We start from the raw sequence: 16,386 nt of genomic DNA on the forward strand, positions 1-16,386 counted from the left end.
ATCGGATTAGAGCAGGTGTTGCTTGAAAGGCACGTGCCTGCGTTAATCCAGTGGGCGTCCGAGTGCCTAAGTTTGGCGGTGAATAAAGCCAGAGGGAAAGCGGGGGAGGGCCATAAAGTCCAATTCCAAGAAATAATTGGGAGAATTCGATATTACTTCTCCTTGATAAATCCTTGAAAAATAAATCTCTCCTGCCTGAGTGCCTGGTAAGTCAAGTGATGTTACGTGACTCTCCTTCTTTCTTTCTTTCTGTCTCTCTGTCTTTGGTTTTTGCTTTTCATGATATGCTTCTAAGCTACTGCACCTGTTCCCAGATATGATCCTACATATTAATTATTTTTCTTTTCTTTTTCTTTTTTTAGTTTAGTTTGTTGAGTGAGTGAGTGGTGGCTAATGGCTATTCTTTTCTTGCAATTTTTTGGTTTTGCTGCCTTTGAGTTTCTTGGTAATAATATCGATATAAAATATGAGATAGATTATCTGGTTAATCTGGTTATCGGTTGCTAAATCTATCTTCTTTTTTCCTCTTCTGTTTTTAATTTTCTGCATCGTCTCCGTCTTTTATTTTCACACACAAGTCAAGTGATTTATACGTATATTATTTATGGGTTTTATTTTATGTGATGGATCTAAGATATTCTCGAATAATCACACAATTTTTCTCTAGTCCAAACCCTTTTGCATTACCTTAAATTAAATAAATTGTCAAGCCAATGTTATGTGGAATTGTTAGTAACTGCGCCTTTTCGTTCACTGAGTTTTTGTCCTTCTTCTTTCACAAATATTCTGTGAGGTTCCATGGAAATTGTTTGCATTTTGTAAATGTTTTGGTTGAATGCCCTCTGGATGGATGAATGCTGGGTTTCTTTTAAGGTTGGGTTGGGTACTTGGGAAGTGCAAAAGAGCATAATTAAGTAATATTCATTGCGTGGTGGTGTTCTCGTGCATTTTCTTTTCAAACTTGAAAGGGTTAAATATGTCTGAGTCATGTGCAGAAGTTGGCAAATTTCTGGAAAGTGGAAAGGAAGTATGGCAGATTCATTGGGTTTGATAAAAGTTACAGTCGTGCAAGGGAAAAGACTCGTCGTCCGGGATTTCACGAGCAGCGACCCTTATGTTGTTGTCAAGTTGGGCAATCAGGTAACGAATTTGCTGTCCTTCTTCTTTCTCAACTGTTATGAAGATCGTAGTTATGCTTTAATACTATGCAACCCCGCACGCGCGGAGACACAGATCCTTGTTCACAGACACACGGGATTTTCAGGAACTTCACTCTGAGCTGAAGTGCATTGGATTGTCTTCAGGGGAATTTGTGTAGCTGTCCTCATAGGCTTCCTTGATAAAGACCTGTCTTTATATTCCAGGGAGGATGAGTGTCAGTTTCCCCTTTAACTGACATTGGATCAAATTTCCTACAAAGGATGTTGAATGAAGGCAAAGTTATCTTCAATGCTTAATGAACTAGATCAAAAGATTCTGTTGATATGATTACGATAACGAAAGGGCTACCTCGCTTCTTTATTGTTTAGCCCTTCAACTGGAAAGATGTTAGTTTTACAAACTGACTGAGAAACTTTGATATTTCACCCAGTCTTTACTGTAGCCAGAATAATATTTGAAACTCGATGCATGATTCCTTCTTATAGTTTTTCAAGAGATCAAATTACTGAAATTGATGGTATTAAGGAGATTGTGCTTTGTTCTTCAGAAATAAACACATGCTAATATTATACTTGTTTTTCAATCACTCACACTTGAGTGATCTGCAGAATTGGAGTATCCTATTGTCTATGCTTCAAATTTCATGTATTGGGTTTTCATAGTTCAGGCGTAACTCTAGATTAGAATATCATTTCAGCGTTTCTTTGAGGGGCCTGTTTGTAAACAGGCTTATAGTATCTTACATATTAATTACTTTGGATGTGAATAAAGTTGTTTTACAATAAAAGATTGAACCTGGAAGCGGCTTATTAATATTATCTGCACCAGGTGGCAAAAACCAAGGTTATCAACAGTTGCCTCAATCCAGTTTGGAATGAAGAGCTAAGCTTCTTCCTTAAGGAGCCTATTGGAGATCTAAGTTTGGTAAGTTAGGCATTTGAATTTGATGGTAGCCAGTTCTTCTGATGAGCTTAATAGATTATGTTATGTTGTTTGGTAGAAGCCTGTGTTTTACCAAAATTAGACCATTAATTTTCCTTAATTTGTATGTATTTCGTTGTTTCAGTTTTGGTTTGAGTCCAGTTCATTTGTCTTCTATTTTTCAGGTTTTATAATGGTCACCGTTGTTTTAAAATCAACATTCCCGAGTAATTTGCTAGTGATTGATTATATAATTGGTGAAAATAACTTTGGAAATATTATTGCCATTACTACTCTTTTAGGCTTGTACGACATATGACTGAAGTGATTTTTCCATAGGAAGTGTTCGACAAAGACTTTCTGAAGACGGATGATAAGATGGGACATGCTCACCTCAGCCTTCAGCCTATAGTCTCCGCTGCTAGATTGAGACAGATTTTGCGTGTTTCTTCTGGTGAGACAACATTAAGGAAGGTTGTCCCAGACGGTGAAAACTGCCTAGTTAGGGAAAGCTCCATCACAAGTGTAGACGGTGAGGTGGTGCAGAGTGTTTGGTTGAGGCTTTGTGATGTTGAGTCAGGGGAAATCGAGCTGAAAATCAAGTTACCTAATGCGCCGGTTGCGTAGTGCGGAAGTTAGGGTTGGCTTAGGTGTAGACCTCTAACAAAGGGGAGAAGAATTGAATCTTTATAGCATGGTCATTTTCTGTTGCAACTCCTCTAGGAATGCCAAGGAGATTGACAATGTAGTGGTATGAATTTGTACTAGCTCAAGGGCTCAAGGGGGAGTGGGTTGTTTCAACTTCTGAAGACTCGTTAATTTGGAATCCTGTGCATGTATGAATGTATTGTAGGTTTTATGGATAATGGTGTCATCCAATTCTTCTTTAATTATGTAGAAACTCAAATTTTCATTGTTTCCTCGACTGATCTGAAAAAACTATTGCAAATGCAAATGTGAGATCAGGCCAGTTGCTCAAGATAGTATACTCGTCTCTTCGTTCGGGTTCGAATCCACTCCTCTAATATAGAGTAGTATATAGTATAGTTTTGTGAAGAAGATAACATAGAAGAGTTCAGAATTTATTATTATTATTATTATTATTATTCTTTGTAGTGAAAATATTGTTGTTTTGTGACGGAGTAAAAAAGAAAAAAAGTAGAATAGTTTTGAAGACCTAACCCCAATAAGTTGAAGAAACACGTTTGGCCCGTTAAGTAACTCCAAAAAGTTTGGCCCATTCCATATGGCCCACTATCATATTAATAAGGGATGTCGTTTTTGGGATTGGCGCGTAAATCGTAGTCGATGAGTTTGAGGAGGCTAAAAGTGACGGTGGGTGAACCGGCGAGCCCAAACCCTAACGTCGACGGTGACGATACCATCAAGGCCAAAAGGCAGACGGTGGGTCTGGGCAATGGAAGCGAAGTTGTGTTCATACCAAGACTGATAAGCTTCGATCAGGCTTGGAAATGGTTCGACTACCTCGACACCCAAATCGCTTGGACCCGACCCACCATTCGTGTCTTCGGCCGCTCCTGCCTCCAGGTTTCTCTCTCTCCCTCTCTCTCTCATGTGTTTTGTGTATAAATATGCCTTCTTTCTTCAAACAATTATGTTATCTTGGTATTGTGGATTGTTCAATTCTTGTTGCAAGATGATTTATGTGGGAATTTATGATGGTTTGCAATATGGTGGGAATGCTGTTTGGAAGTTGGGTTAAATACTGTTTATGATTCTACATGCCTTGAGGAAGGGTTGATCGAATTGAAATTTGGACCCAATTAGTTTGTTGGTAATTTGGTTTGCAGCCTAGAGATACATGTTACGTAGCAAGCCCAGGACTTCCCCAGTTGGTTTACAGCGGGTACCAGCCTCGTGCCTATTCATGGGATGATCATCCTCCGCTTAAACAAATCTTGGAAGCGGTAATACGATTCATTATCATAATAAATCCCACCATTGTGGTACCGTGGCTCATCATGTGTTCATTTACCTTGCTTAGGTCCATAAAGCTCTTCCTGGAAGCAGTTTTAATAGCTTGCTCTTGAATAGGTATAAAGGTGGTAATGACTATGTTGGCTGGCATTCTGATGATGAGAAGCTTTATGGTTCTACTCCTGAAATTGCATCCTTAACCCTTGGATGTGACCGTGAATTCTTCTTGAAGAAGAAGAAACCCAGTAAAACAGTCCAAGGTATGATCAACTGTTTTCTCAATTTGTTACTTAACCTAGTTTTCATTGTTTTTGTTATGGTTTGTTCATTTCGTAGGGACTGTGGACAGTTAACTACACATATAGCCACAAAAGTATTATCTGCAGCAGCTTTCCATATGCACGACTAGAAGCCTAGGACCCATTTGAATAACTGTCACCGTAATTTTTATGAAATAACATAAAACTTGTGGTGTAAATGCCAGAGAGAAGAGACGAGCAAGAACCTGCTAGTAAGCGCATAAAGAGGAATCATGCTGATCACCGCTCTTTCATGCTTAAGCATGGATCACTTTTGGTGATGAGAGGTTACACTCAAAGGGATTGGATGCACTCGGTGCCTAAGCGGTCAAAAGTAGAGGCAACTCGTATTAACCTCACCTTCAGGTGTGTTGTCAGACAGATTATAGCCTATTATAGGATTAAAAGGAGAGTATTTGTTCATCTTGCTCTTTCTTTTATGCATTTGATACAGAAATGTTGTTGAAGAACCTGGTGCAACTGCGGCTATGTAACTTCACCACATCGGTGCTTTGTCCTAAAGGAAGAATGTAGAGCTGATTTCTTGGTCTTTTGTTCTTTTGGGGCCTTGTATGTTGGTTGGTTATGAAGGTTGTGGCTGTCTTGTCTGTACCAGTTCACAGTTGGTATGTGCTCGTATGTATGTTATATTTCTTTGGGGTAAAATAGGATTTACAATTCTCTGTTAATTGCTTGGCTGGTAAGGTCCTTTGCCCTTGTGAGTGAAAGAGTGCGGTAGATAAAGCTTGTTATGAGTCTTGTTGTAGTGTGAGGGTGCTGATATATCTTGAAGCAGGTACCATTGGGTTCTATATGTCAGACGTTTTGACTCTGGAGTTCCTATTTGACCTCTCTTCTAATTTAAGTGCAAATGAAAATGTCAAAATCAGCGTGACCAAATAAATAGAGGAGGAAGGATTGACATATTCATGTTTGATTGATGCGTTTCCAAGTATTTCAGAGATGAAGCAGTGCAATGCTATTAGTTTTAGTTGTGGGGTGCCTAACATCACTGCATGATCTCGACTGCAATAATTTGTCTGTAAATTTCTGGTTTTTTTCTTTCGCTCGAGTGTAAATTTCTAATCCAATCTTAATATAATCTAATGATTATTGATAGAAAAGTGAAAGATAAAAAAATCCAATAACCAAACACAGAGACAAAAAACTGGAAAAAAAATGAAGGCTGCCCAACTTGGGAGTGGGGTCAGGAGTGGGTGATGTTTGCGGTTCCCGGCGTAGAAAGATAAAATTCTGGGCTGAAAAACTGATGATAAACATCCAGCAAAACAGGCAACGACAGTGATGACACCATGAGCATGGCTGGCGCAAGTCAGAAGAAAAAGACAAAGGAAGGTCGGTCACGACTCACGTCATTAATTAAATCAATTAATTACTTTAAAACGATAAACTCGAACAATCATCAATCATCAATCATCAATCATCAATCATGCTCATGGGATAATCTTCTTCTTCTTCTTCTGCGACCCAACCTTACGAGGCACGTACTCTCTCCCTCTCTGTTCGTTTGCAATTGCAACGGCGATCCTCCATCGCTCATGGCTCCTCCATCTTCTTCTGATCCTATTCATCCTCGAGGTAAAGTAAAACCCCCCTCTTTCCTTCCCTCCCTCTCTAACTGCGCTGCTTCAATTTTCCATTTCTTCTTGTCTCTTTTTTTTTCCTTCTGATTTGGGGGGGACGGTGTTTGCTTGTTTGTTCAGATGTGTGTATAGTGGGAGTCGCCCGCACGCCCATGGGTGGATTCCTTGGCTCCCTCTCCTCTTTCTCTGCTACCCACCTCGGCTCTCTAGCTATTCAATGTCTGTCTAACTTCTCTCTCTCTCTCTCTCTCTCTCTCTCTCTCTCTCTCTCTCTACTTTTTCTGCTATTAGATTTATTATTGTTTCGATCAACTGTAATAAAATACATGGTTAGGTGCTCTTAAGAGAGCAAATGTGGATCCTTCCCTTGTGCAAGAGGTCTTCTTTGGGAATGTTCTAAGCGCCAATCTTGGCCAAGCTCCTGCCAGACAGGCTGCTCTCGCCGCCGGCATCCCCAACTCTGTCATTTGCACCACCATTAACAAAGTTTGTGCTTCTGGGATGAAATGTTAGCTCCCCCACTCCCTTAATTTGTTTATTTCTGTCACTTGTGATCTTCGTCACTGTCACTGATCCCTGGCGGGGTATTTCTTTGTTCAGCCACAATGCTTGCAGCACAAACCATCCAGCTGGGTCTCAACGATGTCGTTGTCGCTGGTGGCATGGAAAGCATGTCCAATGCCCCTAAATATCTACCAGCTGCCAGGTTAGCCTTTTTCTCATTTCCTTATTGTTGTGTCTACCAGCTACTGAAAAATTAAGATACTTGTAAGTCTCATGATTAGGGAACTTTAAGTGAAATCTTGCAATCCATCTTCCACTTGAAGGGCTTACACTCATGTTGGTGCGGTTCAGTGTGCTCCTAAATGTACCTAATTTGTGTTCGTGGCTCTAATTTGCAAACAGGCAGGGGTCTCGATTAGGACATGATACCATTGTCGATGGCATGCTTAAAGATGGTCTTTGGGATGTCTATAACGACTTTGGAATGGGAGTTTGTGCAGAAATATGTGCTGATCAACTTTCCATATCAAGGGAAGAGCAGGTAGGGTCTCTCTAGAGATTGACCCACTAAATTATATTGATGCATTTCATCTTTAGGTGTTCTGCAATCAAATAAATTTATCTGAGAGATGGCTTTTCTTGTACTTGTGGCCACATCAGATTCATAAATTTCTGTGCTTAGTGTGCTTAGAAAACAGACTGCTTAATCCATCAACATTGGAACTGTAAAATCTTACAGTTCAGTGTATGTATTTTAACATATAATTCCCTTGTCATACTAAGTTTAACTTACTCTTGTCACTATCTCTAAGATTGGGCTATATTAATGCTTCCTTGCAGGACTCTTATGCTATTCAAAGTTTTGAGCGTGGACTTTCTGCGCAAGATGCTGGTCTCTTTAAATGGGAAATGGTTCCGGTGTGATTTCGTACTGTACTAAACAGCAGAAACTTTTCAGCTTATGCTGCAGAAAATGCCAATTTTAACTCTCAATCTTCTGCTGCAGGTTGAAGTTTCTGGGGGAAGTGGAAAGCCTTCCTCAACTGTTGACAAGGATGATGGTTTACAAAAGGTAAGCACAATAGGTGGGCATGGGATAAACTTACATGGACTGTGTTTCTTTTAAAGTGATAACTACCATATTTTACTTTGCAGATCAGAATTGCAAAACTTTTCGAGTTTTAGTGATCAAAGCATATTACCTATATCTTGATTTCGACTAAATGTTGTAGATTTTCTTGACAAGGAAAGTGGGGATTTTAAATTGGTTGAACTTCAATATCTGGTTGTAGTGAGTCAAAATTCTACCTCTTCCAACCACTTTGTTCTCCCCCTCATTTGACAATTAACATAACTTTTGAACTTTAATTTCATGATTTTGGAGGTCTACAAAAATTTCATTCCTGTATTATGATTTCATTTTTCAGCATCAAAATATCAAATGCACTTCCATTGTCATATGTTTTATCTGCCTTTTGCTAGTTTGATGCTGCAAAATTAAAGAAGCTTCGACCAAGTTTTAAGGAGAATGGGGGTTCTGTTACTGCTGGCAATGCTTCTAGCATAAGGTCTCTCTCTCTCTCTCTCTCTCGCTCTCTGGTGCTTATCTCATTTTTAACGAAGCATAATGGGTTCTGTTTTTCTTGGGCAGCGATGGTGCAGCTGCACTAGTGCTAGTGAGTGGGGAGAAGGCACTTCAACTTGGGTTACAAGTAATTGCTAAGATTAAGGGATATGCTGATGCAGCTCAGGTAGTGACATGCCATTTCTCATTTATCTTGGTTTGGTGGAGTCCAACTTGTTTTGATGCTAAAACAAGATTGTCTGGACAGGCGCCTGAATTATTTACAACTGCTCCAGCCCTTGCACTACCAAAAGCTATTTCAAATGCTGGTTTGGAGGCTTCTCAAATTGATTACTATGAAATCAATGAAGCATTTTCAGTAAGAACACATGCTTTTCTACTTTGATACATCTTTTCTTTGATTTATTTAGCATTTTCTGAAAACAAATACTTTTTAACGCTGCAGGTAGTTGCTCTTGCCAATCAAAAGCTGTTGGGCCTTAATCCCGTGAGTCTTTCATGCAAAGTTATTGAAATCAAAATTGATATGGTGCACTCTGAACTCTCAAAACAGGTCATTTATTTATTTATTTATTTTCACAATTCGTCTTTCTTATGAATTCAGGATAGAGTTAATGCCCACGGTGGAGCTGTATCTTTGGGACACCCGTTAGGATGCAGTGGAGCTCGTATCTTGGTCACATTGTTAGGGGTAAATCAAGGATTTGCTTGTTTCTCTCATGTGATTGTTAATTTTCGTGAGTGTCCCTTAATTAAAGAGTAACGTTGTTGCAGGTACTGAGACATAAGAATGGGAGGTATGGGGTTGGTGGCATATGCAACGGGGGAGGGGGGGCATCTGCTCTTGTTCTTGAGCTCATGTAAGACTTTTACATTTGGTAAGGCGTATGCTCGATTCAAATTGAATAGTGTCTTGTTCTTTCCAATTCCACCGGCTGCTAGTGCTATAACAATTGCCGATGTTTGTCCCCTTTTGATGTGTACCTCTGAATTTTCTACAACCTTAACGAGTAGAGGAATCAAATCACTAAGGTAGTAGTTTTGATGTTGCACCTGCAGGCCAATAACTTGGCAGGTGGGACCGTCTTTGTTATGAATGACGCCGTCATCATCATCATCATCATCATCAGAATGTTGTATAAGGTGTTTTAACTTTGTTTCGCAGCAAGTAACAGAGGTTTGTAATTGTAATTTGTATGTCAGTAATTGATGCTTGAAGAAAGAAAATAGGGATATGCCCTATATTCCTCACTCGGTTCTTTTTGTTCTATCCTTGCATTCTACGTGTGGAGTATGGTATATGAAACTATAGAGAATCAAAACCTTTTGTCCAACTCTTATACTACATTATTATTACCCAGTCTGCTGTGCAGCGAAACAAGCACCAAATAGGGTTTAGAATTGTGTTTTTTAGAAAATCAAAAAATTGTTTAAAAAAAAAAAAAAATCATAGATTTTAAGTTTTAACCCCGCATTTTTTTAATACAGATTTTTTATTTTCACGAAATATTTTGCATGTGCATCAAGAAATACATTATAAGACATATGGAGAGGTTTTTATTTTTATTGAGCCACAAATCTATTTTAATAGAATATTTAAGCCCAAAAGTAAAATATAAGTGAAAAGTATAGTTACAAAGCCTAAAATATTGTCAAAACAGTTCTCCACCCTCAAAAATATCAATGGAAAGTTTTACATTTACATTCAAAAGTGACTAAAGACCGTGAGCAATCTAGAATTAATTCACTTATTACTCTACTCGCATTAGTAACAGGAAAAAAGAGTTAACTATCGTTATATTTTGAAAAATACAATGTTTTATTTTGTCTATTTATATGAAAGTTTTGGGCTAAAATATTTTATTAAAAATACATTTGTGGCTCAATAAGTGGTAAAACCATTTTCAATTGCCTTATAAAGTTTCTCTTATTCATGACGGAAAATATTTAGCTAGATAAAAAATTTGTAGTTTTCTAAAAAAAAAAAAAAAAAAGATGGGGGTAACTATCACTGTTTCTCGGCTATTTTGCAAATTTATACAAAATCATCCTAAAATCTTTTTGCTTTCACCTTTACCGCACTGTGAGGTTCTGAAATTTATGTAAGAGTTTTGTTAATATTCTTGTAGATGAAGTCCCTTTTCAGAATGTCTTGGGCCCCATTGCAATTTTCGTCTTTTTTTTTTTTTTTTTTTTTTTAAGATTTCGACTTAAAGATTCAATTAAAAGTTGTTTTACCATTTATTGCTCAATAAATGGTAAAACAACTTTTAATTACCTTATCAAGTTACTCTTAACCATGATAGAAAATATTTATCAAAAATAAAAATTTGCATTTTTCTAAAAAAAACGTGGGCATCACGGTTTATAGGTGATTTTGGAAATTTGTAGAAAAATAATCCTAAAACCTTTTTTCTTTCACCGCAATGTGAGGTTTTGAAATTCATGTACAACTTTTTGTGGATGTTGTTGTAGATGGAGTCCTGTTTCGGTAATGTTTTTGACCTTACTTCAATATTTGTCTATATACTTTTAAGTTTTTGGCTTAAATATTCTATTAAAAATACATTTGTAGCTAAATAAAAGGTAAAATAGCTTCCAATTGCCTTATAAAGTTACTCTTAATCATGACGAAAAAATATTCCGCTTAGCTAAAAAATTTGTATGTTTTTTTCAAAAAAAAAAAGCGTGGGCACATCATGTTTCCAGGCCATTTTGCAAATTTATACAAAAATGATCATGTAATTTTTTTGCATTCACCTTCACCGCATTGTAAGGTTTTATAATTCATGTATGAGCTATTGCTAATATTCTTGTAGATGGAGTTCCTTTACGGAATGTCTTGTACGCCACTTCAATTTTTGTCAATTTATTTTAAGTTTATGACATAAAGAATCAATTAAAAATACATTTGTGGCTCAATAAATGGTAAAACAGTTTTCAATTGCCTTATAAAATTATTCTTAATCATGGCGAAAAATATTTCACAAAAATAAAATTTGCATTTTTCCAAAAAAAAAAAAAAAAAAAAAACGTAGGCAAACCGACACGGTTTCTAGGCTATTTTGTAAAATTGTAGAAAAATAATCCTAAAATCTTTTTGCTTTCACCCGCAACGTGAGGTTTTGAAAATTATGTATAGCTTTTTGTGGATGTTGTTTTAGATAGGACCCAACTTTAATATTTGTCTATATACTTTTCAGTTTTGGGCAAAATATTCTATTAAAAATACATCTAACTTAATAAATGGTAAAATAACTTTCAATTTCCTTATAAAATTACTCTTATTCGTGACCGGAAAATATTTTGCATAACTAAAAAATTTGCATTTTTTTTCAAAAAAAATGTAGGCTAACCATCACGTTTCCCGACCATTTTGCAAATTTATAAAAAAAATTGCCCTAAAATCTTTTTGCTTTGACCTTTACTACACTGTGAGGTTTTGAAATTCATGTAAGAACCTTTGCTTGTATTCTTGTAGAGGGATTTCCTTTTCGGAATGTCATGTGCACCACTTCAATTTATGCCAATTTATTTTAAGTTTATGGTATAATGAGTCAATTAAAAATACATTTGTGGCCCAAGAAATGGTAAAACTGTTTTCCATTATCTTATGAAGTTATTCTTAATCATGGAAAAAAATATTTAGCAAAAATAAAAATTTGCATTTTTCCAAAAAAGCAAAAAAATGTAGGCTAACCGTCACGGTTTCTAGGCTATTTTGCAAACTTGTAGAAAAATAATCCTAAAATCTTTTTTCTTTCACCGCAACGTGAAGTTTTGAAATTCATGTACAACTTTTTGTGGATGTTGTTTTAGATAGGACCCCACTTTAATATTTGTCTATATACTTAAAATATTCTATTAAAAATACATATATGACTCAATAAATTGTAAAACAGCTTTCAATTTCCTTGTAAAGTTACTCTTATTCATGACAGAAAATATTTTGCATAACTAAAAAATTTGCATTTTTTTTCAAAAAAAAACATAGGCTAACCATCACTTTTCCCAACCATTTTGCAAATTTATAAAAAAATCGCCCCAAAATCTTTTTGCTTTAACCTTAACTACATTGTGAGGTTTTTAAATTCATTTAAGAGCTTTTGCTTGTATTCTTGTGCACCACTTCAATTTTTGTCAATTTATTTTAAGTTTACTGCATAATGAGTCAATTAAAAGTACATTTGTGGCACAATATATGGTAAAACAATTTTCAATTGTCTTATAAAGTTATTCTTAATCATGGCGAAAAATATTTCGCAAAAATAAAAATTTTCATTTTTCCAAAAAAAAAAAAAAACATAGGCTAACCATCACGGTTTCTAGGCTATTTTGCAAATTTGTAGAAAAATAATCCTAAAATCTTTTTGCTTTCACCGCAACTTGAGGTTTTGAAATTCATGTACAACTTTTTGTGGAGGTTGTTGTAGATGGAGTCCGGTTTTGGTAATGTTTTGGACCCCACTTCAATATTTGTCTATATACTTCTAAGTTTTCGGCTTAAATATTCTATTAAAAATACATTTGTAGCTCAATAAATGGTAAAACAGCTTCCAATTGCCATATCAAGTTACTGTTATTCATGATGGAAAATATTCTGCATAATTAAAAAAATTTACATTTTTTTTGCGAATTTGTAGAAAAATAATCCTATAATCTTTTTGCTTTCACCGCAATGTGAGGTGTTGAAATTCATGTACAACTTTTTGTGGATGTTGTAGATGGAGTCCTGTTTCAGTAATGTTTTGAACTCCACTTCAATATTTGTCTATATACTTTTAAGTTTTCAACTTAAAGATTCTATTAAAATATATTTGTAGCTCAATAAATGGTAAAACAACTTCCAATTGCCTTATAAAGCTACTCTTAATCATGATAGAAAATATTCCGCATAGCTAAAAAATTTGCATTTTTTTCCCAACAAAACGTGGGCTAACCATCACGTTTCCAGGCCATTTTGCAAATTTATACAAAAATGGTCATATAATCTTTTTTCTTTGACCTTCACCGCATTGTAAGGTTTTGAAATTCATGTAAGAGTTGTTGCTAATATTCTTGTAGATAGAGTCCTTTTTCAGAATGTCTTGTGCACCACTTCAATTTTTGTCAATTTATTTTAAGTTTACGGCATAAAGAGTCAATTAAAAATACATTTGTGGCACAATAAATGGTGAAACCATTTTCAATTGTCTTATAAAGTAATTCTTAATCATGGCAAAAAAATATTTCGCAAAAATAAAAATTTGCATTTTTTCCAAAAAAAAAAAAAACATAGGCGTTAATCACGGTTTCTAGGCTATTTTGCGAATATGTAGAATAATAATACTAAAATCTTTTTGCTTCCACTGCAATGTGAGATTTTGAATTCATGTATGACATTTTGTGGATGTTGTTATAGATGGAGTCCCATTTCGGTAATGTTTTGGACCCCACTTCAATATTTGTCTATATACTTTTAAGTTTTTAGCTTAAATATTATGTTAAAAAGTACATTTGTAGCTCAATAGATGGTAAAACAGCTTCCAATTGCCTTATAAAATTACTCTTATTCATGACGGAAAATATTCTACATAACTAAAAAATTTGAATTTTTTTCCAAAAAAATATGGGCTAACCATCACGTTTTCAGACCATTTTACAAATTTATAAAAAACATTGTCCTCAAATCTTTTTGCTTTCACCTTTGCTACACTGTGAGGTTTTGAAATTCATGTAATAGCCTTTGCTTGTATTCTTGTAGATGGAGTTCCTTTTCGGAATGTCTTGTGCACCACTTCAATTTTTGTCAATTGACTTTAAGTTATGGCATAAAGAGTCAATTAAAAATACATTTGTTGCACAATAAATGGTAAAACCGTTTTCAATTGTCTTATAAACTTATTCTTAATCATGGCGAAAAATATTTCGCAAAAATAAAAATTTGCATTTTTTTCCCAAAAAAAAAAAAAACATAGGTCACGGTTTCTAGGCTATTTTGCAAATTTGTAGAAAAATAATCATAAAATCTTTTTGCTTTCACCGCAACGTGAGGTTTTGAAATTCGTGTACAACTTTTTGTGGATGTTGTTGTAGATGAAGTCCCGTTTCAGAAATGTTTTGGACCACACTTAAGTATTTGTCTATATACTTTTAAATTTTCGGCTTAAATATTCTATTAAAAATACATTTGTAGCTCAATAAATGGTAAAACAACTTCCAATTGCCTTATAAAGTTACTCTTAATCATGACGAAAAATATTCCTCATAGCTAAAAAAATTGCATGCTTTTAAAAAAAAACATGGGCTAATCATCACATTTCCAGACCATTTTGCAAATTTATACAAAAGTGGTCATATAATCTTTTTGCTTTCTCCTTCACTGCATTGTAAGGTTTTGAAATTCATGTAAAAGTTGTTGCGAGTATTCTTGAAAATGGAGTTCCTTTTCAAAATGTCTTGTGCACCACTTTAATTTTTGTCAATTTATTTTAAGTTTACGGCATAAAGAGTCTATCAAAAATAAATTTGTGGCTCAATAAATGTTAAAACCATTTTCAATTGCCTTATAAAGTTATTCTTAATCATGGAAAAAAATATTTCGGAAAAATAAAAATTCGCATTTTCCAAAAAAAAAAAAAAAAAAAAAAAGAACGTAGGCTAACTGTAACATCCCGTTCCGGGATTTTTAAAACGTACGCGTGAATTTACGATTTTTACCCCTTAGTTCGTTAAACTTACGGGTAGTTTTGTGTTGTATGGTGTGGTGTGTAGGACCACCCACACTCATACCCTTTCTTTTCTCCCGGGATTCCCTCCCTCATTCCCTCACTCTGTCTCTTCTCTCTCTCAGTCTCTCTCTCTTTCTCCCCAAGCTCCATTTCCTCTTCTTCTTCATACAAACACACGGACTACACACAAAACCAATCAAATCTTCACCAAACAAGAAACCAATTATACCATTGAACTCGTGAGGTTGTGAGGAGCACAACCATACCAATTCCAGGTAAGAAATCTAACGTTTTCACGTCGTTTCAACAATGGCCGATTTGAAACACTGTTCATGCAAACCTAATCTAGCTTGTTTTTGGAATTTCTAAGCTTGTAGTTGTGTTTGTGAGGTTCCAAGGAGCCTCGGAGTGGTTCGTTGGGTGAGTTTGGACGTCGGGATCGTCCTGTGCAAAGTTGGCCGAACTTGGATCGTTGTTGCAGGTGAGATTCCTTAATTTTTAGGCCTTAAAAGTAGTCCAACGTGATTCTACTAGTCCTAAGCTTCATTTTGGTATAAAGAACGTGAAATTTGGTTGAAAAACGAAGGAGAAAACAAAGTTAGAAATTTTCCCAGTTTTCCGGCGCCGTCGCCGGCGCCGGAGGTTCGCCGGAGAAGAAAGGGGAATATTCCGTTAAGTCTAACGGAATATTCCTAACGGCAGTGACGGAATCCGGTTAGATTTGACGGAATATTCCGTCAGTTAACGGAATATTCCTGACGGCGTCTGTTGACACCGTCAGTGTGCAGGTCACGTGGCCGCGCGTGGGGGGCGCGTAAGTCCGTGCCTTGGCCGGCGCGTGGGGGCGCGTGCGTGGTCCAAAAATTTTTCTAAAAATTTGGGCGTGATCCTGAGGTTGTGTAGGTCACGTTGGTATATTCATTTGCCCAATTTGAGCAATGTATGAGAAGTTATTACGAGAAGTTGCTTAGGTGCTTTTAAATTAATGTTTTCGTAACTTTGTCGCGTATAGGTGATTCCTATTCCGAGGACGAGCGTACGCACTCGAGGCAGGGGGGCTACGACCCTTCTAATTATCAGTGAGTGGGCTTTTGTTTTCCGTATATACCTATATACCTCTAAATTCCTAGAAATAGAATAGAAAAAGTTATTTGTTTTATGCCATGCATCATGTGATTGACGTTTACGCATTATCACGTGCATTGGTAATTGACATACATTTATAAATGTGTATTTGGTGCTGTGGACGCACAGGTAAGTGCCAGGTAAGCGGTATTCATGTGGTTATGCATTCCTGTTTATTATGCACTAGTAGTTTGAAATGCTTAGAGAGCTCATAATCTGCACCCCCGGTGTTAGTGCTCCCGCCCAGAGAGGGGCAGAGTCCTTCACGTGTATGTTCACCAGCACCACACGCTCGCCTTGGATCCAAGTTAGGTGCAAGCCTTGTCGTGCAGACCACATTAGGTGGTTCCGACTCGTAGGTGACCCGCGATTATTCGCATAGTCTTCACGTGATCGTAGCACTAGAGCGTATATATATTACACCCAGTCTTGTCGTACAGACCACGTTAGGTGGCTCCGACTTATGTGCAGATTCAGATATTGAGTTGAGATTGGAGCTCTATATGCAGCGGTACATGTCACGTTAGGTGACTCCCGGC

The 16,386-nt window shown here is 36.4% G+C and overlaps 3 protein-coding genes across 5 annotated transcripts; all 3 read left to right on the plus strand.

Annotated features, from left to right (window-relative positions):
* Window positions 1–66: 66 nt before the first annotated feature.
* LOC137727308 (protein C2-DOMAIN ABA-RELATED 11) lies at window positions 67–3,001 on the plus strand. Of its 2 annotated transcripts, XM_068466174.2 has the most exons (4): window positions 67–206; window positions 996–1,140; window positions 1,990–2,085; window positions 2,422–3,001. In XM_068466174.2, the coding sequence occupies exons 2-4, from the start codon at window positions 1,030–1,032 to the stop codon at window positions 2,707–2,709; spliced, it is 495 nt and encodes a 164-aa protein (XP_068322275.2). In that variant the 5' UTR covers window positions 67–206; window positions 996–1,029; the 3' UTR covers window positions 2,710–3,001. The 2 variants fall into 2 exon arrangements, with proteins under 2 accessions (XP_068322275.2, XP_068322274.2); XM_068466173.2 differs by lacking the exon at window positions 67–206 and having other exon boundaries at window positions 853–1,140.
* Window positions 3,002–3,310: 309 nt separating this feature from the next.
* ALKBH2 (oxidoreductase, 2OG-Fe(II) oxygenase family protein) lies at window positions 3,311–5,256 on the plus strand. Its single transcript, XM_068466177.2, has 5 exons — window positions 3,311–3,630; window positions 3,894–4,010; window positions 4,088–4,280; window positions 4,505–4,685; window positions 4,774–5,256. Exons 1-5 carry the CDS (start codon window positions 3,391–3,393, stop codon window positions 4,811–4,813), a joined length of 771 nt encoding a protein of 256 aa, XP_068322278.2. The 5' UTR covers window positions 3,311–3,390; the 3' UTR covers window positions 4,814–5,256.
* A 272-nt stretch (window positions 5,257–5,528) lies between these two features.
* LOC137727309 (acetyl-CoA acetyltransferase 2) lies at window positions 5,529–9,263 on the plus strand. 2 transcript variants are annotated; one of them, XM_068466176.2, is made up of 14 exons: window positions 5,529–5,918; window positions 6,044–6,142; window positions 6,258–6,431; window positions 6,524–6,629; window positions 6,830–6,968; window positions 7,268–7,345; window positions 7,434–7,499; window positions 7,910–7,995; window positions 8,079–8,178; window positions 8,260–8,370; window positions 8,458–8,499; window positions 8,617–8,703; window positions 8,787–8,890; window positions 9,072–9,263. In XM_068466176.2, exons 1-13 carry the CDS (start codon window positions 5,633–5,635, stop codon window positions 8,874–8,876), a joined length of 1,464 nt encoding a protein of 487 aa, XP_068322277.2. In that variant the 5' UTR covers window positions 5,529–5,632; the 3' UTR covers window positions 8,877–8,890; window positions 9,072–9,263. The 2 variants fall into 2 exon arrangements, with proteins under 2 accessions (XP_068322277.2, XP_068322276.2); XM_068466175.2 differs by having other exon boundaries at window positions 5,554–5,918; window positions 8,787–8,872.
* Window positions 9,264–16,386: the final 7,123 nt, after the last annotated feature.

Source organism: Pyrus communis, chromosome 10 (assembly GCF_041283825.1).
Source record: "Pyrus communis isolate YQ-2024b chromosome 10, ASM4128382v1, whole genome shotgun sequence".
NCBI classification, from domain to species: domain Eukaryota; kingdom Viridiplantae; phylum Streptophyta; class Magnoliopsida; order Rosales; family Rosaceae; genus Pyrus; species Pyrus communis.